The 25,911-nt window shown below is 46.0% G+C and overlaps 1 protein-coding gene across 1 annotated transcript; it reads left to right on the forward strand.

The window, feature by feature from the left end:
• The first annotated feature begins 700 nt into the window (after window positions 1-700).
• Window positions 701-25,605, forward strand: RGMB (repulsive guidance molecule BMP co-receptor b). The gene is made up of 5 exons (XM_058535035.1): window positions 701-942; window positions 1,906-1,981; window positions 5,209-5,468; window positions 10,854-11,362; window positions 24,636-25,605. The coding sequence occupies exons 2-5, from the start codon at window positions 1,977-1,979 to the stop codon at window positions 25,302-25,304; spliced, it is 1,443 nt and encodes a 480-aa protein (XP_058391018.1). The 5' UTR covers window positions 701-942; window positions 1,906-1,976; the 3' UTR covers window positions 25,305-25,605.
• Window positions 25,606-25,911: the final 306 nt, after the last annotated feature.

Raw genomic sequence — 25,911 nt, forward strand, 5'->3', positions numbered from 1 at the left:
TCTTCTCTCCCCCTCGTAATTCCCAAATCGTTATCCTGGGCTTTCTTAAGCTGTAAACTCAAGCCACACTGGCATCTTAGGTGGACAGGAAAGATCGCTGGATTCCTTATTTCGGCGAAAGTCCAGAGCACCAGTCCCGCCACCCCACACACACACAATTAAGACATACTAGGAAGACCCTCAAAGACCATTTATGGAGAGGAAGGGGTGCATTTTGTGGCCGCTGGTGGATAGCTAGAGAAAATGATGGAAAGGGGGCGGGGACCGCATCTGTGCCTGTGCCGAGGCGCCGAGTGGGAACAGCCTGCACGCGTCCGCTGCCGCTCTGCCCCGGCGACGGCTGGCACAGTCACCAACCCGGAATCGGTTGGTCCCGCGGTTGGGCAAAGGCAACGCGGCCGGCCTGGAGGGCGGCACGGAGGGTGGCGCTGGCAAAGTAAACGGCGTCTTTGTGTAGGACTTGGGGGGCGGGGGCGGTGAGAGAGGCGACAGCCGAGCCGGGACCTGGAGGCTGGGGTTCTCCGCCACTCCTCAGCCGCGCTGGAAAGATCCGGGTACTGCCGGCAGGGGGCGGTGTGGTGCTGGAGGGGCGGGGTGGAGGCCCCTAGGTTTGGTCTTGTTGGAGACCGGAGGGGAGAGAGAGCAGCTTCGAGAAAGCAGGAGGGAATTGAGGGATTTGCCTCCCCGCCCCCTCTGCTAGGTGGCGGAGAGATCGCGCTGGCTGGAAGGGCGCAGCCCCTCGCCCGGCGCTGGCTCTGCAGTCGGGCGGCCGGGAGAGCGGCCCCCGAGGCGGAGCCCCGCGCCTGCCCCCGGGTCCCGCTGCCCCCACCTGGAGGACAGAGGCGGGCGCCGTGCTGCCCTCCCTGCCGGCCCCGGCCGCGTGGCTTGCGGCTTATTTTCCCAGCTGGCAAGCTTCGAGCTGCAGACAAGGGAATGCCTGTGGTGAGTTGTTTATTTTGTTGAAGTTTGCGGTGGGCCAGGGGGACGTGGGGGGCGAGCGGCAGGCAGCGGCCGGGACTGTTTTGTTTAGGTCTCCTTCCACCTGTGTGGTATAAATCTGCCAGCCTCGGGGCGGCGGGGGGCCAGGGTGAGAAAACCCCAGCGCTCCAAAAGGCCCCTTTTTGCCACTTGCAGACCTAGAACCACGTTTGATTCTCCGCTCCTGGAATCGGCTAGATCCTAGTTCACACTACCCCTACGCCCCTGATCAGTGCTTCCCGCACCCGCTGCGGACCGGGCTGCTGCTCCAAAGGGCAGTCAGCGCCCACGACCCCGGGACAGCTGGCCACTGAGGTTCCTCCCGGGTACCCTTCCCCGTTCCTGGAGGACAGGGGAGCTGAGGTTTTGATGAGGGGCGCTCATGAAATTAGTGGGAAATTGTTTTGGCTGCTTCTGGCATGAAGTCCGTTCGGGGTGTCGGGTCTGACCCGTACTACAAACCGGGATCGGGATGGCCCGAGTTTCCCAGACTTGAGGTTGGGGGAGGTAAGCGGTTGGCTCCCCGGGGGAGCCCAGAGGAACCCCCTGGCCTGATGGCAGTCACGGCCGCGGCTGCGTTTGCCTGGAAGAAAAGCCTAAATACATTAGCGAGCTGGTAAAGCTTTTAAGGCCTTTTCGGGAGTGAGTGGCTGGCTAATGAGAGGTTAATTTTGTTTCGAAGGGAAGGCTGCACTGGTTTCCTGAGATAAATGGACAGGAAGCGCATTACCTCCGCGCGCTGGCAAGCGGCTCCCAAATGCTTTTTGCACCTGCCGCTTTGAGCGGTGCGAGCCGCGGCGGAGCCCGCAGGGATCGCGGGGGCCCGCTGTCTGCGCTCGGGGGATGCGCCCCACGCACGCCCTGGGCCCTCTCCTTCCGGGGGCGCCGCGCTCACGCCAGGCTCTGGGGCTCTTCTCTTACACCCAGGTCCTGCGTGTTTCGGAGCTCGGGGGCCCCCTGATCCCGCCAAGCCCCCTCCAGGAGCGGAAGGGTTAAGAATGATGTAAGTACAATCCAGGAGCTGCTTGCTGGTGGACTGTCGGACTCTGGGCTATTTCAGCCCCTGCTTTGCTTACACGGCGGACTGGGGAGCAGCGGGGAAACCCTTACTCTAGAGTAGGTTGCACAGATCACAACCCTGGGTCTGATTCCTGGCTCCTCTCCCCCAGGTGATCTGTTAAGCAGAGACCCTCATGTTAGATTTCTGGAAATGGAGATATATCAACAGGGGAGCAGTTAAGGCATCACGTATAGGTTCAGGAAAAGAAACCGCATCTTATTTAGAATCCATTTATGTTGCTGGCATGTGTTTTAATTCTACGCACTTGCACGTTCATACCACGGGATGCTTTGCTGGGTCCCCTAATTGTACTGTTCTGATCTCATCTTTCCTTCCTGAAAACAAAGACGAGGGGAGAAAGAGTAAAAGTGGCAAGAAATAGGGGGGATTTGTGAGTTGCGCAACCTGTCACTTCACGATTTCTTTTTCTGATTAAAATGTAAAACTTTTGTAAGTCATAGATTTTATGTTTGTGTTCTAGCTCCCTCCCCAGATTTTTCTTTGTAGAGTCTTAAAATCCTCCTTAACTTGCAGCATACAAGCTGGAGGAGTGGGTGCGCTATAAGCGACCATTCACCACGCTCTTGCTTTCCAAGCCGATTTGGGATCTTGCTAACAGTCCGAATTTACCCGGGGAGCGTGTCAACTGACCTAATGTCTTGAAAATAGGAACCTCCTTGAGGTTTAATTGTCAAAATTAACATTTTCCTCTAGCCGGCTGAACACTTATGCAGCAATAAAAAGTGAATTGTTAGGCTTATAAATCTTGAGCTTGTCAAATTTTACAGCAGAGGAGCAATAAAGCACCTTAGAAGAAATGAAGTTTTCCCTCTAAAGAACTGTTCCATTTCACTATAGCAGCATTTGCAGTGACTCGAGGGCGCCCTCTATTGATAAGAAAATCTGGAGCACCCGTGTACTTAAGGAACAGGATATGGAGGGTAGAAGAGGAAAGGGAAAAAAAATCATAGCAAGTCACAAGCGAAAAGACCCAAACAGCTGAATTTGATCCTTAACTCTTGGCTTATGTGTTTTGAAGTATGGTAAATAAAGTGGGATGCTTCTTTCATGGGGGTCGAATTAAATCTTGGGTTAAGGAAAAAGAAACATCTTACTGTTGGTCTTGGTTAGCAAAATACTTTGAAAAACAGTGTTCCCATTGCATTACTTTTTAAAAGACGTTTACCAGTATTTAATTAACTTTCTTTCATGGATTACATGTCGTAATAGCAAGAGGGTAAACTCTTGGTCTAATAGTATTTACTCCACAGTATTATCTAAAAATCGTTTCAGATAACTTCCCCCAAAAAGTCATTTCTCCAGGCAACTCTGAAGCTATTATTAAGCATATTATGGATGTACACAAGGCTTGGATTATATCTTGGGCAGTGAAGGTGTGTTTACCACTTGAGTCATCATAGTATGTAATAAGTAATGAAAAGTTACAGTAAAAATAGACAGGCATCCTTCATTAGGGACCTAGTGGTTTGTACAATTCATAATGTGTCTAATAAGTAAGCTGGAGTGATCGAAGATTTGCCCTCAATTATCCTGGTCCATTGATTAGCACGTTGTAACATGTGGAATATTAACGTGTCCGTGGTTGATACGCAATTCCTAATTAGAAATTCTGCGTAACGTAGCCAGTAGAGTTGCAAACTGCGATTTGGATGTAAGTGAATTTAAAATGGCAGCCCTGAGCCGGCAAAGGCGAGGGCGGTACGACGTGGCTCGCAGCCTTTGAGGCCATTCTTGAGATTAGATACCACTTCACACCTACTGATAACAAATTGGAAGCTATCATCAACCTCACAACGCGCCTTCCTGTCTTCACTTGGCAACCTCTTTTCTAGCAGATAATTGGGGTTTTGTCCTCATTTTTGGATCCCTCCAATCGCAAAAGTAGAAACTGACCTGCCATTTAATTAATCTACTAATAGACTACGAAAATTTGTGGAAAAGCCACTGAGCAACAACAAATCATGGCATAATTACCCTACATTGCATTAAAAGCTTACTATCCTCATTAATCTAATTACACTGTAACCGAACACGTTGAAGTTCGCCCATTCTCAGACCCCTCCCCGCTGCTCTCAGGCAGGGAAATGTCAAAGGAACAGGAACACCGGAGCCTGGCACAGTTGCCAGCCAATTCCGCAGGGAGCTGGCGGGTGCCTTCCCAGCCCACCCGATCTGTCCGGACCGCGGGTTACGTTCGGATTCCCAACGCGGCTGGGAGCTAGCTTTACCAAACGTCCGCCACGGGCTCGGAACGCGGTTCCGCAGATGTGATTGGCTGCGAAGGGACCTGCCGCACGGCGCTCGGTAAAAGCGCCCGCTTCCTCCAAGGAGCCGGAGCCCGAGCCGGAGCTGGAGGAACTGAGCGGGGGTGATTTAAAGGAAAAAAAAAAAAAACCTCAGAGGGAAGTAGAACTCGATCTCGTTAACTCAAAGAGAGGTCAAAGGCCGGTTCCTTTGTAACGCCGGCAAGAGAGTTGCCTTTGCCTGTGTCTGTTGGGCGTGAGGAAACAGTAAATCGCGGAAGGGGGTGGAGGGCAGAGAAGAGGAGAGAGCGGGAGGAGGCTGGGCCGGGGAGCGGCGGACAGGACTCGCCGCCGGCGGCCGCGGAACTCGAATTACACTGAGCAGGCGGGACTCGGGAGGAGGCGGGGGGGGCGGGGGGGGGCGGGGGCGGGCGCTTTGGGCCCTACGATTGGCGGGCTGGGCCCAGCGGACCCGCGCTCGCAGCCAATGGGGCTGGAGGGAGGGGCGCAGCCGGGGTGGGGACGACGCGGATTGGCGGGTGTAAGGCGGGCGGGGCGGCAGTGCGGGGCTGAGATTGATTGACCGCGGGGGCCTCCGCGCAGAGAAATCCGGGCCGCCGGCGGCTGCTCGCTTAGGGCTGGGCGCGCCTCTCGTGGGTCCACGCCCGCGCTCCACGGCCGCTGAGCCCACGCTGGCCGGGGCCGGGGCGCCCGCGCGCTGGGGGCCGGGCTCGGCACTCGCTCACCGTCTTTGTGTCTTCTCTCCCGCCCCCTCTCCCCCCGCCCGCCGCCTCCGGCCGTCGCGATGCCGCCGCGCCCCGTTGCCGCCGCCGCCGACTCGCTCCGCCCGCGGCGCGCTGCTCGCTGCGGCGGCGGCGGCGGGCCGTCCCCGACGCGGGCCTGAAGGAGGAAGAAGAGGAAGCGAGGCGCGTCCCCCGGCCCATGCCGCAGCCACGGCCCCGGAGCCGCCACGGCGCCCGCGCCGCCGCCCTCGCCGGAGCCCACGAGACCTGCATGGACGGGCATGGGCTTGAGAGCAGCACCTTCCTGCGCCGCCGCCGCCGCCGCTGCCGCCGGGGCTGAGCCGCGCCGCCGCCCCCGGCTCTGCCCGCCGCCCGTGGCGCTGCTGCTGCTGCTGCTGCTCAGCCTCGGGCTGCTCCACGCAGGTACGAAGCGCGCGCGCGGGGGAGCCAGCCCCAGGGCCCCGTGCTTTGTTCCCAAACACCCCGGTTCCCCAGGGCGCTCTCCGGGGCTGAAGGGCGGCCGGCGCGGCGGGAAGGGCCTCCCGAGCGCCTGACACGCACCTTCGTCGTGCGCGCGGCGCGGCGGCAGGAACACACCCGCCGACGGTGCGGCGCGCCCAGGGCGCAGAGGAGAGGCCTTCCCGTCCCGCCCGCCTTCCCCGCCCGGGGCTCGGAGCGTTGATAAATCTCCCCTCCTACAGCCGCTTATCAAAGATTTCGCGGGCGGGGGCTGCGCGCCCGAGACCAGTGTTCCGGATGCTTTATTGCTCTCTGCATTGGTGTTTACTGCAAGTCAGGCCGGGATCAGGTTTCCGCCGCCGCCGCCGCCTCCTCGGAGGGCAGACAAGGAGCCTTGTGCTCCTTCTCTGGAGTTGGGGGTGGCGGCGAGGCGAAGAAATCGCACCAGATGGAAAGATTTTCGCCAGAGTTTGAAAACCTGGGGGTTAATCTCGAAGTCACTTAAACTTCTTTAAACAGGAATTTCTTTCTTGTTTGCGAAAGCTGCTTTTGATTCAGCTTTCAACCTCTTTGGAAAATCTCGTGCTTTGTGGCTAGCCGCGTGTTTTCGCGTTCCAGGAGGGGTTGACAGATCTCGTGCTGCTTTCTGGAGGTCGGCGCTTCCGCTGTGAAAGCAGCAGTGAGGAAACTATGCTTAGGGAAGTAAGCCTGCAGATGAACCTTCTAGCATATGACACTTATTTTTCTTTTTAAAATCGTGTCATTAACACACTTATTCTGTCAGTTGTATCTCAATAAAGCTGGGGGAAAAAATCTAGGACGCTGTTTACAAATACGTGCCACTTCTAGGAGTTGGTCTAGACAAAGAATTTTTTTAATGCCAAGTTGGAAGATAAATTATCTTTTAGTTTGAGAACCACTAGCGCACTAAGAAGTTTTCCTTCGAGATCCTTCTGTCCTGTGTTTGTGTGACAGCAGTCACAACGCACGCTCTGATCTGGAGAATCGTGAACTTTAATGCCACCCAACTGTGCAGAGTAATTTTTATATATTTATTAAGTCATACCAGCCAGACTAAGAATCCGGGAGGTCTTTTAAGTAATGGAAAAAAAATGTGGCATTTGAGGAGACGACTTAATTTACTTTGCGTAACTTTGCATTGTGTTGTAACAGCTGCATTTTAACACTGTCACTTGGGGGAGACAGACTGAAGTGTAATAGCAAGTTTTACAATGATTAAGGCTTTAAATTGGTGACTTTAGAACCTTAGAAAATAATGTCAATCTGCTTACAGTTACAGGGAAATTTTTTCATGATGTGTCAAAAGATGTATTCAGCAGTGTTTTGTGTGAAAAATGTGTGTCGATAATGTCAAAGTGTAGGTTTCTTAAAAGGGAAATTGAATTACTGGGCAGGACTGCGTGCCTCTTGGCTGCTTGGATATTGTTCCCCTTCGTTGCCATAGGGTCCTATGACAGCGTTGGAATGTGGTCCTTGGAGATTTCTTTGCTGGCCCATGAAAAGACCTAACAAGTTGGCTTAAAGATTTAGGAAACTAAGATGCCTTAGTTCAAGAACTTGGAACGTGAAACTCCTCCCAGTATCTTAATGTGCCCTCACTAAAGTCACCATTAGATTCTACCCAGAGTCGCTGTGGTGAGTGATCTCAGGCAGTGGCGAGTGTCCATGTGGACATCTTGTTGAAGTGGAGCAATTCATCTGGTTCTAGAAAAGCGGGCTCCTTTCGAGAGGTTGCTTTGGAGAGTAGTGCTGTTGAAATGCAGGGGTGGTTTCTCCTCAGAGCAGGGAGCCTAGCCCCGTGTTCTTTGCAGATGGCCTGCCATATGTTTTATGCCTGGATCCATACAATTTGCCTCAGCACCCCATCTGGCTCTGTGTTTCACTTAATTCAGCTTCAGCGTATCCCGTTTCTTTCATTATAAACTGGTGATTGTGCTGCAAATTCACACGTGCAGTCCTGGCGTTGAGGAAACTGTCTTGAATGTGAGGTCTTTATGTTTGAATCATGAAGGAAAGCTCTAGACCCACAAATCCTTTAACACTTTCATTAACTGGAACGGAAATGTTATCACACAGTTTATAGCTGATCTGACTCAAAAAATAGATCTGTAACTGCAGATTTTGAATTCTGCTTTTGGGAAGTGAAGACTACTTTTATTCACTTTTTTTTTTTTTTTCCCCTTTAAGCAAACCTCTGCAATTCCTGAATGGAGATCCAATATGGGAGTTACTTGCTTACTCATACATTTCATGGCCTTCTTGGCTACATCTTCAAGATTGTTTCTGCTCTGCATTGTCTTGGCATTTTGACAGGAGGCTTACTTTACCGCCTTAACAGGCAAAGTGTGCATTGTCATTATAAATTCATGAAGCCTGGATATTTCTGGGTGTATGTTGCATATTAGTCATTATACAGGAGCCTGCGATGGGGCTGAAACTGCGGATCCGAATGCACTTTCTCTCTAGTTAGCCCTCCTCCTCCCATCATCTCTATTCGGAAATGCTGTTAGAAACCTCATCCGAAACAAAAGAACTGAGGAGTTCTGTTTTCTGTGAGATTTCTCAAAGGACTCAGCACCTACCTGCTATGAAAAAGGGAGGGGGGCAGTGGGGGAAGGAATGAAAACGGAGCTGGGAATCTCTCTAAATTCTGTTTCTCTTGCCTTCTGAATTCTGCATTTCCATGCTGTTCTTACATTTGATATTTTATGATTATTTGAAATAATTATAAGTAAAGATACGCTTGGACAGATTTTATAGACCATAAAAAGAACAAATAGGCAGTGCAAGTTTAGTGGAAGGTTCTTGTGCTGTCATTTATTTGTAGTCTAAGAGCTGTTCATTACTGAGTGATCTTGGCTGTTGTTATTTCCTTGCTTTCTCCTTGCTGTGAATCTGATTTAAAAAGAAAAAAAAAGTCTTTTTTTAAGCTATCAAGTCCTGTTGTTAGAGTAAGGAATATGAGGGAGATGTGACATGTGGTGGAAGGAAAATGGGATTTGAGGAAAACCACCACGTCTGGGGAAAACCACCACGTCTGGGCTTCACATTAGCTATTTATGATGCAACCAGGACAAGGCCTTTGTATCCCTTGGTCTTGATTTTTCCATCTGTAAAATGGCTTTAATGCCCTTGGGAGTTCTTGGTTAGTTTTTTTGGTTTGTTTTCATTTTTGGTTTCTTGAGTAAAAATAGTTGAAAATGACTTGATCTACTTTGGAGAAGGGAATTCTATAACTATCGAGCTGCTTTTGTCAACTTTGGAATGAGCAAGCCTAAAATAGACCTAATACATGGAGATATTTGATTTTTTTGTGTGTGTGATTTAGCGATAGCTATAAATCCATAGCTCCAAAATATTAAAATATTTTAATCTTCTCTTTTACTCCAGTTAAAGTGAATAGACTACATTTTTCCCTTTTTGGTCTTTGAAATTTAAAAATGGTGGGGGAGGTATCTTGAGAGGTTGTCATTCATCTCCTATCCTTTTCTCCCCAGATGAAGCCAAAACAGAGATTACACGCCATTTAATTCAGATTTAAAAGCAGTTTACTACTGAAAAGATTGCAATATCTTTCTAAGATGATATTAGGGTTAGTTTTAAGTTTTTATAAGATGAAGTCCTAAATCTTGATATTATCCTGAAGTTTGTTATGCCCACATCTTGAAATAATGTATTTAATAGTACTCTACCAACTCTGATTCCCCCCCACCCCCCCAAAGAGGAACTGTGTATTTTATGCCTGGAAAAGATCACAAAGTTCATTTTAGAACAAGCTCCTCATTTCTCAGATGAGGAACTGAAAACTTGAAGAGATGGAGACTTCCTCCCTAGTTTGGAGACCTATAAAGAATGTTTAAGTAACACAAATATGTGTTAACAGTTCATTTCTATGAAATTTGAGGTGAATGATAAAAGTATTTTTCTTCTCAATAATTCTAGTGTTCCTACTTTGTGAAACAGAATATTAAACTGATTGACACACACAACTGACCTAGTATTGGCACTTCTTGTGTTTTTTGTGCTTTGAGAGGTTTTATAAATTTTTATATGAAAAGCTAATGGCAAAACATCATTTGAAAATTGACTTTTTAAATAGTAGGGCAGTAATACTTGGTTTTTCATTACTTCGTTTTAGCTTTGTTTAAATCATTAAGTTTATATGACTTGATGATTTAAGGGAAAAGGTTTATATATACTCTAAGAAATCTGTGTCCTATAGTTCTCTGGTTCTGTTTGTGAAAACATAGTTGGTGGACTCATCTGTCTCTGCAGCGTGATTTCAGTGCTGTGTACTTTTTAATTTAGTGTACTTTTTACTGGGGAACTGCTTGGGAGCTGGGATCCTGGGGGGATGGGTGTTTAAGGGAGAAGTGAATACATAGCTTGGTCACATGAATCACGTTATTTTATTTTTTTCCTGAGGAAGATTGGCCCTGAACTAACATCTGTCGCCAATCTTCCTCTTTTTGCTTGTGGAAGATTCACCCTGAGCTAACATCCATGGCCAGTCTTCCTCTATTTTGTATGTGGGATGCCTCCACAGTGTGGCTTGATGAGTGGTGTATGTCCAGGCCTGGGATCCGAACCCGCGAACCTGGGCTGCTGAAGCAGAGCGTGCTGAACTTAACTGCTACACCTCCAGGCTGGCCCCAAATCACTTTATTTTTTAAGAGAACATTTACAGTCTGTAGAAACCAGGAGATTAAGTATCAGTTTATATACAATTTGTTGATAACATCCCTTAGGAAATGCAGAAGAACTTAGTAGCTGCCTTTTTTCCTGATATTCTTACCTTGTGGCCATACTAGAATCAGGTAAAGGTGTTTTAACTAATCGTGCTCTAATTTAGGGGTTTCCCCCAACCAGAGGCGTGGAGGCTTTAATCCTGGTTTTGTGCACAGACATTGTCTCCCAAAGCAAATGACTTATGCAGTTTTCAAAATCAAAACAAAATTCACATATTTGGCTTGGCCTTAGAGCAAAGGAATCTTTCTCAAAATCTATAAACAATAGCAAAGTTGATAAAATATTTCATTTACCATTCCCTTGTAATTTTAACCTAAGAACGCTAGACTAGACTCATGTTCACTCACAATGACCCATGTCTTAAAGTTTTAAGTTAACTGGCTGCATGCAGTTTTTCTCCCAGTGGCTTAATTTGTTGAGAGACACAGGAGCACAAGACAACCAGATTTCCAAAGGCCTTCTTAAAATAGGTGTATATGAAATAGAACACAGTTCCCAGAGGAGAATGTCATTTTCTCATGTAGCTCAGGAAGTTGTGAAGTGTGTAAAAAATGTCTGGTCTTATCTCCTTTCCCATAGGTGACTGCCAACAGCCAGCCCAGTGTCGAATCCAGAAATGTACCACGGACTTTGTGTCCCTGACTTCACACCTGAACTCTGCCGTTGACGGCTTTGACTCTGAGTTTTGCAAGGCCCTGCGTGCCTATGCTGGCTGCACCCAGCGAACTTCAAAAGCCTGCCGTGGCAACCTGGTATACCATTCTGCTGTGCTGGGTATCAGCGACCTCATGAGCCAGAGGAACTGTTCCAAGGACGGACCTACATCCTCTACCAACCCTGAAGTGACCCATGATCCTTGTAACTATCACAGCCACGCAGGAGCCAGAGAACACAGGGGAGGGGACCAGAACCCTCCCAATTACCTTTTTTGTGGCTTGTTCGGAGATCCTCACCTTAGAACTTTCAAGGATCACTTCCAGACGTGCAAAGTAGAAGGGGCCTGGCCACTCATAGATAATAATCATCTTTCAGTTCAAGTGACGAATGTGCCCGTGGTCCCTGGATCCAGTGCTACTGCTACAAATAAGGCAAGTATGCTTTTTTTCTTCTTCTTTCTTATAACTTTCAGATGTTTGATTCTTCAGACAACTTTTGAAGTGTGATACGAAAGACCTAGTTTAAAAGGTACTTTTTTTTTGGTCTTCTTGGCAAGCAGTTAACAGGGTTGATGAAGGATTAAATGAAAATTATTTAGTAAGGAATTTCTTTCTGGAATTCTAGAGCTTATATAAAATGGGAGTCTAAATTTAAATAGACAATGATATGAAAAATAAAAAGTAAATACTGAAGTTGTGTTCTCTAGGGAAAAGGCAGGCTTTGTTTAATGGAAAAATGTATGCTTTTTTTCAGTGATGTATTTTTTGGGTGCATATGTATGTGACTCTTCTCGAAGAGAGCCACATTCAGATTTATCAGATGACTGAAGTGGGTGTTCTGAATAAAGAAAGCTGTGACGCCCGAGGCAATAACCCATCAGGAAGCATATTTTATTGGAAATTTGGAAGCTATAGTAAAATGTAATGGCTATAAGCCAGCTTCCCAATAGCAAACCCACAGTGGTGTTTTAGTTACTAACCAGGGTGACCAAGGAAGTTAGGAATTGGATATTGCAGAGCGGTGAGGTATAACTCACATGTGATCTGAAGATAACAGTTTAAGTCAGAAGCTGAGGGAAAAGCTGACATAATTAAGTTAAGCTTACCCTACCTAGCTGCCAGTGTCTGTGGTTCTTGTTTGTTTGGGTTGGTTTTAAAGAAACTAATACTGAATGGAGATCCTCTAAGCCACCTTTAAGGCACCCATGTCTTTGTGCAAGTAGGTGGAGAGGAGCTATGAGGTGGGTTTCCAGTTGCCAGTCAGCGCAAATTCAGGCATTAGTAAGTAAAAGGTCAAAAAGGGTTTTCCACAAAAATAGTGTCCCAAACGACAAAATCACGCATACAGCTGATCTCATCTTGCTTAATTTCCTTTGTTTATTTTATCTATTCATAAACTGGTTTAGACTAAAATATAATTGACATGGATCAAGCTTTTGTAATATTTATGACTGTTCTTTTGATTGCAAGACACCCTCCTTTGCCTCCAAACGTGTGGCATATTTTTTAAGTGAATTTAAATTATTTTACTTGGCATTTTGTGGAGGGAATTTTACAGCACCTCCGGAGATATCTGGAGACACCCAGGGGTGTCACAAATCTAAGATTAGAAGTCCTTGCTGTGAACAAAGAAGACTATTACATTGGTCCAGACATCTTAGGGGAACTCAAAAATGTTTACACTTCAGCTCTCTATGAAAGCCCCAGCTTGCCTTTCCAAATCCTACATCTCAAACTTTTCTTCCTCTGGTTTTTATAAGTATGCAAATAATTTTTCCTGTCTGTATATTAAAATATGTATTTGCTGTGAGTTATGATATAGAGTTATACAATTAGGAAGTTATAAAACAAACTATGGCCCAAAATCCATCATTGCTGCAGAGTCATAGGGCATAAAACCTGGGGATAGCCTGTGGGAAAACATAACACTAAAAATTCAAGAAGGCAGTTCCATAGGGAATGGAGAAAATCATTATCGATTATGCAGATAATTGAGGGCTTGGAAGAGTGGCCTACAGATAATACTATTGAGATTAAGTGCTGTGTACGTGGGAAAATACTGGTTCTTTTCACAAGCCCAAAGTTCTGTTTTTCATGCCGTCCATCCAATCACATGTCACTTCTGTTTGTTATTCAACCTTTCAAAATTCTATCCTTTTTACTGCTGATGGTGAAAATATTTGGGGATAACCAGTTACCTTATGAGTATTAATATATAAATGGAACAGTTGACACTGAAGTACTTTAGGTTGTTCCATTTCAATTGTGGTTTAATCTATCGTAGTTTTTAGCAAATAAATAAATAAAAAGAACAACTTTTTCTCCCTCAATTTGGTAAGGATCAAAGGTTTTACCCATTTCACAAAGGAGGCGGGGAAAGTTGTCCTCTGACATAAATTCAAGCCGACGATGAGAATGCTTGGTCTTTAATTGCACTATTGGAAAGTATTTCCCCACATCTGGTGACCATGTTGTTCAGCAACAAATTACTCTCTGGCTTCCCAACCTCTAGTAGCTGTTTTTTTCCTTCTTTTTGTAACTCTCTCCAAAGCCCCCAGAAACATCTGGAAGGTTACTTTTGAGGCCCTGAATCAATGCTGATATGACCTGTGCTGGTGACACCAAGCAAAGGCCTAACCTTGTGCAGTGCAGTTTCCTTCTACCCAGGGCCAAAATAAAACCTTTAAAAAATTCTAATCAGTGAAAAAATGATGGTAATAAAAATAAAAACAATGTGAGGCACAAAGTACATATGAAATAAGTTCCAAAAAAGATCTGATTTATTTTTCTTGATGTCTGCTGCAAAACTTTAAAAAAAAAAAAAAAAATCTTTCAGAGTTTTTGTGTGCAAGTCCTGGCTTTACTGAGACCTTTATACAGACATAGACCAGCTATTGGACAACTCTGCACTATCCATTGCAGATACTGTATCATCCTTGTGGTCAAGCATTTTTAATGACCCACGTGCTCAGTGTCACTAGATTTAAAGACTGACCAATGATACGGTAGAGGCTGGCCAGCTGTGATACCGAAATTGTATTCAAGCATCCATTCCTATCTCTGCCTTCAGCACTGAACTAAAGCCCTGGACCTGGGGGTTTTGCTCAGTGAGGTCTCGAAGACAACTCCTCAGTCCTGAGTGCCTGGCTTCTTGGTCAAGCCATCTTCCTGAGCTCTACCTGCCCCTAAGTACCAGCCTTTCCCTCGTCACAAAAAGACAAAGCTTGGGAAAAAATTCTGAACAACAGAATGAAAGAACATGAAGGCATCTGTGCTCAAGGGGCTATTTGTTAGCTGAGCCTTTTCCATTTTCCACATGGCCAGCTGTGAGTTTAGGGCACCTAGGCCTGCAGTGCTCAACGATGTGCCTTCATCCCCCTTGTCTGCTTCCTCTCCCCCTGGGAGGCGCAGGCTGGTTTTCCAGTTGGTCATGGTGTGTGCAGGTTTGCTTTCTCAGGGCTGCTGGGTTTCTGTTATGCCCTCTGCCAGCCTGTTAGGCTCCCACTCTCCGGAGGAGTCTATGCAGTTGGCTACCTTGCCAGGTAGGTGTGTTCCTTAAGAGGAGGCCAGGGCTGGTTTTTCATCTCTCCATCCTGGGAGCTGCAGCGGTTCTGGCATACCTGCAACCTCACTGAGATCCGCATCAGCTCTGGGCCATCTTCCCCACCTTTGGCTGTGAGAGGCAGCTTCGGGCCTGCAGGCAGTGGGCAAGAGAGATGAGAGGGACAGGCTTAGAACTGGCAGAGTTGGCTACCCGGGGAAGAAGAGCAGTTTTGTTTGGGGAGGAGGAGGTAGCCCCACACTGTTCGGGCTCCAGAGAGCACATGTCAGTACCTCTCCTGGGCCTCACACAGATAAATAAACCAGGTCATCTGTGGGAATGCTCGACTTCTGTACCTTCTCTTGCACATTCTCTTTGCCAGCCCCTCGTCTCAGCTCCTGTTTACTTCATTCTTTGTATCCATGCATCTCTGGTTAAGCGGACTCAATAAGGGTTTGTATATGCTGTAATTACAGCAGGTGATTTTGGAATATATTATTTTATGAAAGGATTCTACACATTACAAATGTATTCCTGGTAGCATATATTAAAATCGCCAGTCTCTCAAGTGCATTTTAAAAGATTCCATTTCCAGAAAATTTCAGGAATATATTTATTGCACGTAAACAGTAGCAGTATTTTTTAATTATTTTTTTTACAAGTAATTTGGATATCTTTGCTTTATTTTTCCTTTTGTTTTAATGTAATCTTGTCCTTTCCCATCACTTGAGCTTTCTTACCCTCTCCTTCAACCTCAGTAAAACAAAATTGGAGGGAGGAGGGGAGACTGGGGATGACAGCAAGTCCTTTTATAGATCTTCTGCTTCAGATGGCTCCATGCTTCATCCTTGAGTGAGAGAAGGCGGTTTAGCTTACGTTTGCTTTTGGGAAAGAGGGGTGTTCTTTGTGCTTGACAAGCCAGATGGCTGTTGGCCAGGTGAGTGGGCATTCTGAGGTGCCTCGGATGTTCTTGCTGCTGCCATGGGCCACCAGCACCCGGTAACCCCATGGGCAGTAGCGCTCAGCACCTGTCCAAAGCATGAAGAGGCCCTGTCCATCAGGTATCTATATATTTTTAACAGTCCATAATTATCCTAATTCTCATACTCTAGCTACTTTCTGGGAAATTCCTGAAAACGTCTACTGGTTGAAGTAACTAGAGATGTAGAAAGACTTAGTTCATTCGGTTGGTTCTTGCTTACTGTCTTCCTCAAACTCTATCACCCAGGGTTTTCCCTCCTGATAAAACACTATTCTCTGTAGGCTCCTAGGGCATGCACTGGGTCCTCCTCCTTTCTGATGCCACTTAGCGTGCAACTGTTATTCCGCAGCAGCATGTGGGCATGTAAACCAGTGTTCTGGATCATTCTCTGGTTACAAAATAAGAGCCAGGCGTGCCTGCACTGCAAAGGCTTTCAGCTGCCATTTTAAGCGTATCTCTGGATCAAGGTTTGGAAATCTGTCCTCTCTTGACCCTAGACCTAGTGCATTTGTTTTGTAGCCAAGTTTTTGTAACCCATTATGTTTTTAGTGTCTTTACAAAGAAATGGGAGCTACGCAGTGGTGATCATTTTTATTTTTATGGACTAAGGAAGAAGCTCATCGTCCCATCAGGATTGGGTTTTGAATATACGGACACTGTTCGTGCATGCAGTGTTGTTATAGAAGGTACACACGGCATTTTCTTTGAGAATATAGACTTTTTCCTTCCAGAGATTCTTGCAAGATTATAACTAATCCTTAAAATCTGAAATTGCTCTTTATTTTGTTATGATTATCTGTTTTGCAGATAATTCTTGCCATCTCTTTAAGATTCGCTCGTTGTAATGGTCCTCCTTGTTTTGCAAAAATGCTAAAAAGTTATAAGACCGGTTGAGGCATATTGGGGAACAGATAGGAAAGAAATTTGCAGTTATAGCTCCCTGCTAAGTATGATCATTTCTCTGATAAAATGTGTGATTAACTTGGTGCTACATTTGAACCACCAAGCATTAAAGGGCCTACTGTGGGGGGAGATGCAGAGGTGAAGGCAGTCTCTGCCTCAGTCTAAGCCTGTAACTAAAATTGGCAGCAATCGGTGGAGAATTGTAGAGTTTGTGTGTAAAACCAGCCATTTTTAGGGTTTCTTTTTAGAACATTGGTGGCCTGCGTTCATAAGCTGCTTCCAAGTGCTGCTACTTAGCAAGTTGTCCCAGGTGTCAAGAAGGGCCAGGAGAGTGGGCCAGGAGATGGGCTGCTGTACCCAGGACACACCCTCCCCCTGGTCCTTGTCACAGGTCACTCACTGCTTTTACTCCTGGGATTTGGCTCAGTCTCTCTCTACCTCCTGTAGTCAAGGTGGCCCCCACCTACACCCTCATTTCGTCACTCCCATACGACCTAGCAGGGTGTAGAACCCCAGCTGCTACTTTTGAAAGGTTTTTGGTCTTTGATTTAATACCAAAAAGCTTTCTAGAATTTGACTGTCAGAGTCTCATCTCATCTTTACAACTCATGAAAGCGTGTCTTAGATATCCTTATCTCCCCGAATGTATTCATTATAGAAATAATATTAAAACATTAAAGAACAGTTTTTAGAAGAGCAGAAAAAAGCTGTAATTCCAGGTGGTGGTGTTCTCATTTGTCCTTTTCTGTTTCCTGCATAGCTCTTGTTTGTACTGGATTATAAGGTCTTAGGCCCAGGAACTGCTCAACTCTGCTTCATATAGTTTCAGCAGATTGCGTGGAGGTGAAAGGATTTCCAGATGTATGTGGGGAAAGAAAGCAGAAAAAGGAGGAGAAACTGTTAGCTGTATGCTGTGTCTATAAGTGTGAAAGGTCATTTTGTAAAGCGAATGGGCCTACCTGGGTTATTCTTTGTGCTGTACTCACCGAACACAGTACACCGTATATGGTCCATACACATTCAGATAGTCTGGATAATGAGTCTTTTACCGTCTTTCTATTCTCTGGAATGAAGAGGCAGAAGGTGCTGTTAGAAACCATCTACAACAGTATAAAGTTTGTATCTGCGTATCTTCTAAGTCCTATATTTTGAATCTCCCTAACTGTGCCACTCCCTCTGTCCCAGCTATGGTTTGGAGGGGGGGGGACCTTCACGTCCCCCATTTGTAAGTGAAATTAACCCAGTGCCTGCCCAAGCCAGGCAGGATTCCATGTGAGTGCTGTGGGCCTCTGCTGCTTTAAAACAAATCCACACTCCTCCATAGTTTCAACCAGAGGCACGAGGCCAAGGCTGATACACAGCTGAGAGTTAGAACTTGTTTTCCTGTCCCATTTCCAAATGTCTCTCTCTCCCCTGTTAAATTTTCTTTGAGTCAACATTTTGAGAGGAAGGGGTGAGAAGGAAATGTTGGGTGGTTGGTACTTTTTTTGTTGGCTTCAATTAATGCTAACCAAACAATTTCTGACTGTGCAGAATGTGGCGTGTAAAAAGAGTTACCTACAGTGTTGAACAATGAGAAATGCTACCTTACCCGTTTCATCTTTGTTTGTTTCGACTGCAGTAGAACTGGCTCTTCCGCTGTTTTGAATTTTGTGTTGTCCTGGGTGGGGTAACTTAAGGACTTTTCAAACTGCTCATCTGGTCACTAAGTGATAACTAACAGGAATAGCAACACTCATCTAAGATACAGATTTTAACTGGACGGCCTCGCAGTGAAAACCCGGTGCTGCTGGGTCCAGAAAGAACTTCAGGTCTGTGGAGAGAAGATTGTTGATGTCCCATTTAGCTGGGTGTTTTAACAATTGGAGCCAAAAGAACTTTGGCTAATTCTGGTGGGGTTCTTTCAGTGTTGGAACATCACATGTATACTGTGGATAGAATTGATATGACAGCATTTAAACACCAACTTCTCATCTGCTCTGCGTGTGCTCCTGAAACGGGGGTCAGAGTTTAATCTTTCCATTTAAAGGTGTGTGTGAGTACACGCATATGTACACACATGCACTTATGTGGTGATGATGTCTTCCCCTCTCTCTGCCTCAGGAAAATGAAGACAGAAGGATATTGTTTTGTGGCATTCCAGTTAACTGGCTTCTTGAAATACATGGTCACCACCTCTAACCACCTCGTAACTGAGTGGGCATTTTTTTTCTTCTGTAGTCCTGGGGACTTGAAATTGAACCTAGAAGTGACAGTGTGTGTTTTCTGAAGCCCTTTAAGCCCTTTCACTTTTTAAATCACCTCCCAAAACTGAAAAATGATCAGAGGCTGTGATTGCCTAATCCCCATGGGTTTGGGAGAACAGCTGTGCTGAATGGCCCGCGGTCCCGCTAGGGCCTCAGGATCTGTGGCCCTGCCCCCTCCAGCCGTTAGGTAGAGAGAGATCACTGAAGGCAAGACCTGCCAGTGCAGATTCCTGCCCCTAGAGTTCCTGCCTCTGGCCCTGGCTCTTACCTTTCACAGTATTTTTAGCCTCTGGTCTGAAGCACAGTGGCATCCTAGACCAGTAATGCTGTCCACACAGGCCTGACTTGACATCTAGAAGCATAGTTCCTGCCTTTGCTGGCCTCCTCATGATGCAAAGTCTGAACCCTACAAACAAACAGACAAGACGTTCCCTGTGGAGTAGAGGCCTTTCCTCCTTACGCTCAGCATAGCATTGCTCTGGTCTGTACAAGGAAGCTGGCCAGCTTCCCTGTCTCTGAGCCTATTTATACTTCCAGCCTTCCTAGTTTTAAGTGTACAGAAATTACTCTTTGGCGGTCGGCATTTCTGTGCCTGTCCCTTTCATGTGTCATCCCTGGGCCTGCTTCCCTTTCACTCTTGCATGCTCTTTCCAGCCGCTGAGCTTCATGCTGCTTCCCGGACCACCCTAGCAGCCTCAGCTGCGGGTGTCCTTCCCCTCTGATTTGGTTTCTTCTTTCTCCGTCTTCTGCCAAGCACCCCTGCAGCGGCCAAGGCAGCCCCTGTTCCTGCATGTATTACCTAGGGCAACACTGAAGGCTGATCCATCCCATTTCTCTGGAATCCTGTAAGTGCTCCTAGAACAGAGCTCTGCGGAAAAAACTCGAGGGTAGAGAAACCTATTTTGATACCTTTCTTGAAGGTAGTAGATTCTTAGTTTCATCCGAGCCCTAAAAGGAGTCTAGGGTAAGATTAATTTGCCGCCCTCCTCTTAAACACTTGTACTGTGTTACTGTTAGTATCTTGTCTGTCCTAGTCCAATAAAGCTATTTAACAAAGTATGTTTTTGTAGGGCTTAAGTTCAGCCTCCCTGTAGGTAGGTAGATATTTGATATATAGACTGAGTAGTGATTGTAAAATTACAATCCAGTTCATTGAGTTCACACCTTCCTAGCAGATTTTTGTGTGTGTGTGAGGAGGATTAGCCCTGAGCTAACATCCGTTGCCAATCCTCCTTTTTTTGCTGAGGAAGATTGGCCCTGGGCTAACATCTGTGCCCATCTTCCTCTACTTTATATGGGACGCCACCACAGCATGGCTTGATAAGTGGTGCGTGTGTGCCTACCGGGATCTGAACCTGCGAACCCTGGGCCGCTGAAGTGGGGCACGCACACTTAACCACTATGCCACTGGGCTGCCCCCTAGCAGATTTTTTTCTCTTAATTTTTCAGGAAAGTTATCAATGGCATCAATTATTTCCCAGCCCAACATTTTTTCTTAAATATGGAACATGTAAGTACTGGATTTTTTATGAAATCATTCAGACAGAAATTTATTCTAGATAATACTCTTTTTTTTTCCCTGCTCCACAAAAGGGGGAGAGACACGGAGTTCTCCCCAGTCTTACGTAAGGAAAGACAGTCGCCTCTCGCCGTGATGGGTAGCTCTACTCCAGCGTGATCCATACTTCCGGGTGACGAGAGCCACACTTCCGGGTTATGCTGGCCGGTAGGGGGGTTGGGACCAGGAGGACTATCCAAGGGAGGTGCTTGCAAAGGCCTCTAATTCCTGTTGGTGCTTCACAGCTTCCTAGACTCTGACTTCTCAACATTGAGAAAAGCTGACCCTCCGAGTGAAGATGAGGTGTTGGAGAGCTGGAGGCAGAGCGTGCGTGTGTTTCTCGTCTGTGGAGCGTGTGCTCTGTTGGCGCGCTGTCTTGTGTGCTCACTCTAGAGGCCGGGTTGTGGAGGCTGTATGCCCCTTACCTGTGCCAGAGGAAGAGGGCCCGCCAGCCCAGTGTTCTCTTCCTCTCCCTCAAAATGGCATAGTTTTTCAACCTATAACTGCATCCAGATGATCTGATGAAGTAGACATATCAACTAATTATATGAAGTAATTTTTTTTTAGCTTTCTTTAACACAAGTAGGATTTTAACCAGGTACATAATCAAAACTGCCTTTCCCTGTGTTCCAAGCTAATTTCTGTGACTCTTTCAGTTTGGTTTGCTGCTGGTCCAGTCTTAAGAGTTGTGAGGTGGTTGATCTCAAAGTCCAGTTCTGGTAGTTGAGAGTTCCAGTAAGGTCCTGCACTTGCAGGGCCAAATGGCCTGATTAAACGCCAATAAATGTTTCTTCCAAAATACAATAAGAACAGATAGTTAAGTGCACAGCCTTTGGGGAATTCTGCTGTTTGAAAACCTCTGCACAGCACTTTGCAAGGTTGTTGAGGCCTGGGACGCTGTGTCTGTGTGCTGGCCAGGCAGTGCCTGGGTTTTCCTCTTTGTTGGCAACCTCATTTCATTTAATGTGTTTTCTTTTTTTTCCTGGTGGAAAGGAGAGGCAGGTGTGTCTAAATTTTGATATTTCACAGCAAACCTGAAGTCCTTATTGCCTTTCCCATGTGGAAAGGTTGATTTGTAGCGGCTGTCTTTCTCTTGCTGATAGACCTTGTGGGTGGCAAAGCTCGCAGAGAGTGAGGCATTAAAAATGAATGAGGACTACTGAAGTAGTTTGTCTGAGGTGGGGGTTGAGAGGGACTGGGTGGGGGAGGTTTAACAAAAGGCATTGATGTTTTAAATGCACAGAAATTCCATCCATCAATAATAAATGGTATGGCATAGAACAGATGTGGAAAACTGAGTTATTATAGCATATGGATCAGTTCGTGGGGAGGGGATTAAGCAGCATAGCTGGCGTTTTTAAATTATCTGTTAAAGAGCTTTAAAATACAATTTTGAATATCCTGTTTTTACCCTCTGATAGCTGCTAGTTGGAAATATAAAACGTTTGGAATTTCCAAAAATTCCGTTTAAATTTTGAATGCTTTTGAAGTAAGAATTATTAAGAATGAATAAATTTTGTTTTTCTGAAAACGGAGACAGAATCTGAAAATGAATTTCTGGCGCTCATGGCTGAGTGCTCGCTTTTTAAGAGCTTGTGTTGTAACTAGTGTGAGGAATGATATTGCATTGTAAAACTTAAGTCACGTGCAGGGCCGGCCCCGTGGCTTAGCGGTTAAGTGCGCGTGCTCCGCTGCTGGTGGCCCGGGGTTCGGATCCCAGGCGCGCACCAACGCACCACTTGTGAAGCCATGCTGTGGCGGCGTCCCATATAAAGTAGAGGAAGATGGGCACAGATGTTACCCCAGGGCCAGTTTTCCTCAGCAAAAAGAAGAGGGTTGGCAGATGTTAGCTCAGGGCCCATCTTCCTCACAAAAAAAAAAAACTTAAGTCATGTGAAACTGTTACTTGATGTTTTCTGCATTTACATTGATTATATCTCTCGATGCCGCTTCAGTACATATTTAAACTACAGAAGACCACTCAGCAAACTCCTCTCAGGAATTGAGATGGATTCATCATCCTTAGCATTTTGATTCAAGGGCTAATTCTATCCATATGCTCCATGAGAATTATTTCACCCAAAAGAGACAGTGAGAGAAATACCAGCTTCATTGTCTCATAGAGAAAATCACTCCTAGGAAGTTGGACAGACAGACAAAATCTGTTAGGTAAACTGGAATAATCTGTAAGTGTAGATACTAGTACAGAGGTCAGGCTTTGAGTTTTCTTTGATCTAGGTTTGTGGGAGTTACTAATTGTGTCACAGGCGTAGCAGAGGACAGTAATGTGTGAGGCGTCTGACTCCTCAGTTGGAATTGGTGAGCTTTGTGAAAACAACAGAGATTGAGTAAGACATGGAACGGTTTCATCTTAATAGTGACCCTCGCTTACCTTTTTGGAAACTTGTTTGGAATTGGAGCTCTCGGCTTTGTTGTCCGAACAAAACTAATTCCTCTTTGTTTTTCCTAAGGTGAACAAAAAAGCACTTAGTTCTTGCAAATAATGCCAAGTTGGTTTAAATTTGAAGTTTGTTAGACTAGAAAGACAAATTACTTAGCTGTTGTAGAAGAGTTTGTTTAATCTTTGAGTGAATGTTCTGGTTGAAAATGAGGATAGTGATTATATGAAAAGTCTATTACTAACTCTTATTTTAGCCATCTGTATAAACTTTCCACTCCTTCAGGTGCAGAATTTACTTGAATTAATCTTTTTACTTCCAAGGGATCCTAGCTTGCCTTAAAAAAGCACTTGTCAAACTGTCTTTAGAGCCACCAAATAAATCTACTTTATAGTCCTATTAGATATCTCGCTCAAAATCCCATGCACTCTGGAAGGTCCTATGGTTGGATGCACAACAAATTTCCTGAAATCATCTCTGGTACACCTCCTTTGGGTTGTTAAGAAGGTGTTGAAATGTGAGAAGGCTGGTAGTGAAATTAAATTGTGGCTCAGGATAATTAGGAAGGGAGAAAACCAAGCATTTTCATAGGACATTGTCTGGCTTTTAGTTGCAGCTGCAAACAACGGATATGAATTTAGCCAGTTGCTACAGTGCATCTGGTTCAGATCTGGCTTTATAACTGGCTGAAGTAAAATGAAATGGCTGGAAAATTCCAGTCAAGTAACACCAGTGGGAACATGTGGAATTAAATAGTGTGAGCAAATGCTGGCCGAGTTGGGGAGAAAAAACTTCAGACATAAACTTGAGGGTGGTGGTGAGGACTTGTAGAGAGAGGGGCGGGGAAGGGGCAGGGCATTTTCTGGCATTTTTAACAAGGGTCTATTGTCTTGATTAGTTCCCTTGCAGGAGGTGGAAGTTTTCCTCCGTCCAGAGTAATTTGTAGAGTGTTCAGCCTGTCTACCTTCCTCCTTGACTAAAGTCACCTGATACTTTTTTTCTTCTTCAAGAAGAAAGGAAAGTAAGCTGTTACCTAAGTTACTGACAATAACACGAATCTCAAAATGTAGTCTTTTTTTTTTTCCTTTGGGACACTTTTCCCACCTGTGTGACCCAGAAGGCCCTGTCTCTTCATGGTCATCTTCCTTCCACCACTTGTACCAGAGATGCTGAGTATGTTGAAGGCAAAGGTGCACGAAGGTTCAGTTTTTTTGTAATTGTTCTAGTTAAGGAAAGAAAGTGGGTTCATTAAAGAGAAGCTTTTGTATTATCAGTAGTTTTTTCTCTGTGAATTGTCTGCTTAATTTGGAGAATTGAGAGTTGGCTGGGGAAAAAATTTCTGAAAAGCTAAAGGGCCATGGTGCTGTTTGGGGAAAACATTTGCTGTAACTAGGTTTAGGGTATTTATTCTCTGCCAGCACTTGGGAGCTATATTTGCCAAGTGATTTCCCTGTCACAGGGATTAGCCAGTCATGTGAAACATTTGATTAAGAGACTTAGAGAAATCTTTCCCGAGGCGCACGATGGGTAGCTGTTGCTGGAGTGGCCCCCTCCTCAACTCTGCTTCGTCCCTTGGTGTTTATAAGTTTGTAGTGATGACTCATGGGATATGGTTTTATAATCCCATGAAGAATCTTTTTAGAAATCAAAGTTCTGTTAGGTATATTGTTAATTAAGCCCCTTCAAGTTTCTGCGTAACTTAGAAATGAATCTTTTTTTCCTCAGGGCTGTACCACAGCTCATCTGTTTTTGGACAGAGACAAGATATAAATTATCAATAAAAATTGCCTGTACCCCAACAGCAACACTGTTCTGCCTTAGAAAAGTAAAGGAAAGAATTTTCCTGATAGACATTCTCTGGATTTGTGTTCAAATTTCATTCTTAATACGGAGGACTTTTTTTATTCTCCCTAACAATGACAGCATTCGTTGGTGAGACAGGAACAAATGGGCTGAGTTAGAAGATTCTCTCTCTAGCCGTTCAACTCCAGAATGGAGGGAACTCTTGCTGCAGAGGGATGCAGCGTCCACTCTCCTTCCCGTCGTGTTAAACTTTGTATGTGTTCCTTCCCACAGATCACGATCATCTTCAAAGCCCACCGGGAGTGTACAGATCAGAAAGTATACCAAGCTGTGACAGATGACCTGCCAGCTGCCTTTGTGGATGGCAGCACCAGCGGTGGGGACGGTGACACCAAGAGCCTGCGTATCGTGGAGAGGGAGAGTGGCCGCTATGTGGAGATGCACGCCCGCTACATAGGCACCACGGTGTTTGTGCGGCAGCTGGGTCGCTACCTGACCCTCGCCATCCGCATGCCCGAAGACCTGGCCATGTCCTACGAGGAAAGCCAGGACCTGCAGCTGTGTGTGAACGGCTGCCCCCTGAGCGAGCGCATCGATGATGGGCAGGGCCAGGTGTCTGCCATCCTGGGGCACACCCTGCCTCGCACCTCCCTGGCACAGGCCTGGCCTGGCTACACACTGGAGACTGCCAACGCTCAATGCCACGAGAAGATGCCAGTGAAGGACATCTATTTCCAGTCCTGTGTCTTTGACCTGCTCACCACTGGTGATGCCAACTTCACCGCCGCAGCCCACAGTGCCTTGGAGGACGTGGAGGCGCTGCACCCAAGGAAGGAACGCTGGCACATTTTCCCGAGCAGCAGCCGTGGGACTCCCCGTGGAGGCAGCCACGTGTCTCTCAGTCTAGGACTCACATGCCTGATCCTTATTGTGTTTTTTTAGGGGTTGTCTTTTGTTTTGTTTTTTATTTTTTTGTCTATAACAAAATTTTAAAATATATATTGTCATAATATATTGAGTAAAAGAGTATATATGTATATACCATGTATATGACAGGATGTTTGTCCTGGGACACCCACCAGATTGTACATATTGTGTTTGACTGTTCTCACGTATGTTGGATGTAGTATTCTTTGATTGTATCGATTTTGTTTTGCAGTTTTGTGAAATGTTTTATAATGTCCCTGCCTGGGACCTATTAGAAAGCACTTTATTTTTTATATATTAAATATTTATGTGTGTACCTGGTTAGTATGTATAGTACATGTACACAGAGTCATACGCAGCGTTCCCTTTGAAGATGACAGTGATGTTGTTTGTAGCTGTTCCCTCCTGCCCTTTCCCGTTGCTACTGATGTGCCGCAGTGGCAGCTCTCACTGGCGCCTCCTGGTGGAGCTGCCTCGTTCCTTTGAACTGGGGAGGTCCTTACCCCTTCTTCTGCCCTCACTCAGTTTGGAGGGAGAGTTAATCCCCCTTACAGGTGCTTTGGGCTCTGTCAAACACTGATCTCCAGGAAGCCGTCTCCCTCTTTAACAGCTGCCACTTCTT

Source organism: Diceros bicornis, chromosome 1, assembly GCF_020826845.1.
Source record: "Diceros bicornis minor isolate mBicDic1 chromosome 1, mDicBic1.mat.cur, whole genome shotgun sequence".
NCBI classification, from domain to species: Eukaryota; Metazoa; Chordata; class Mammalia; order Perissodactyla; family Rhinocerotidae; genus Diceros; species Diceros bicornis.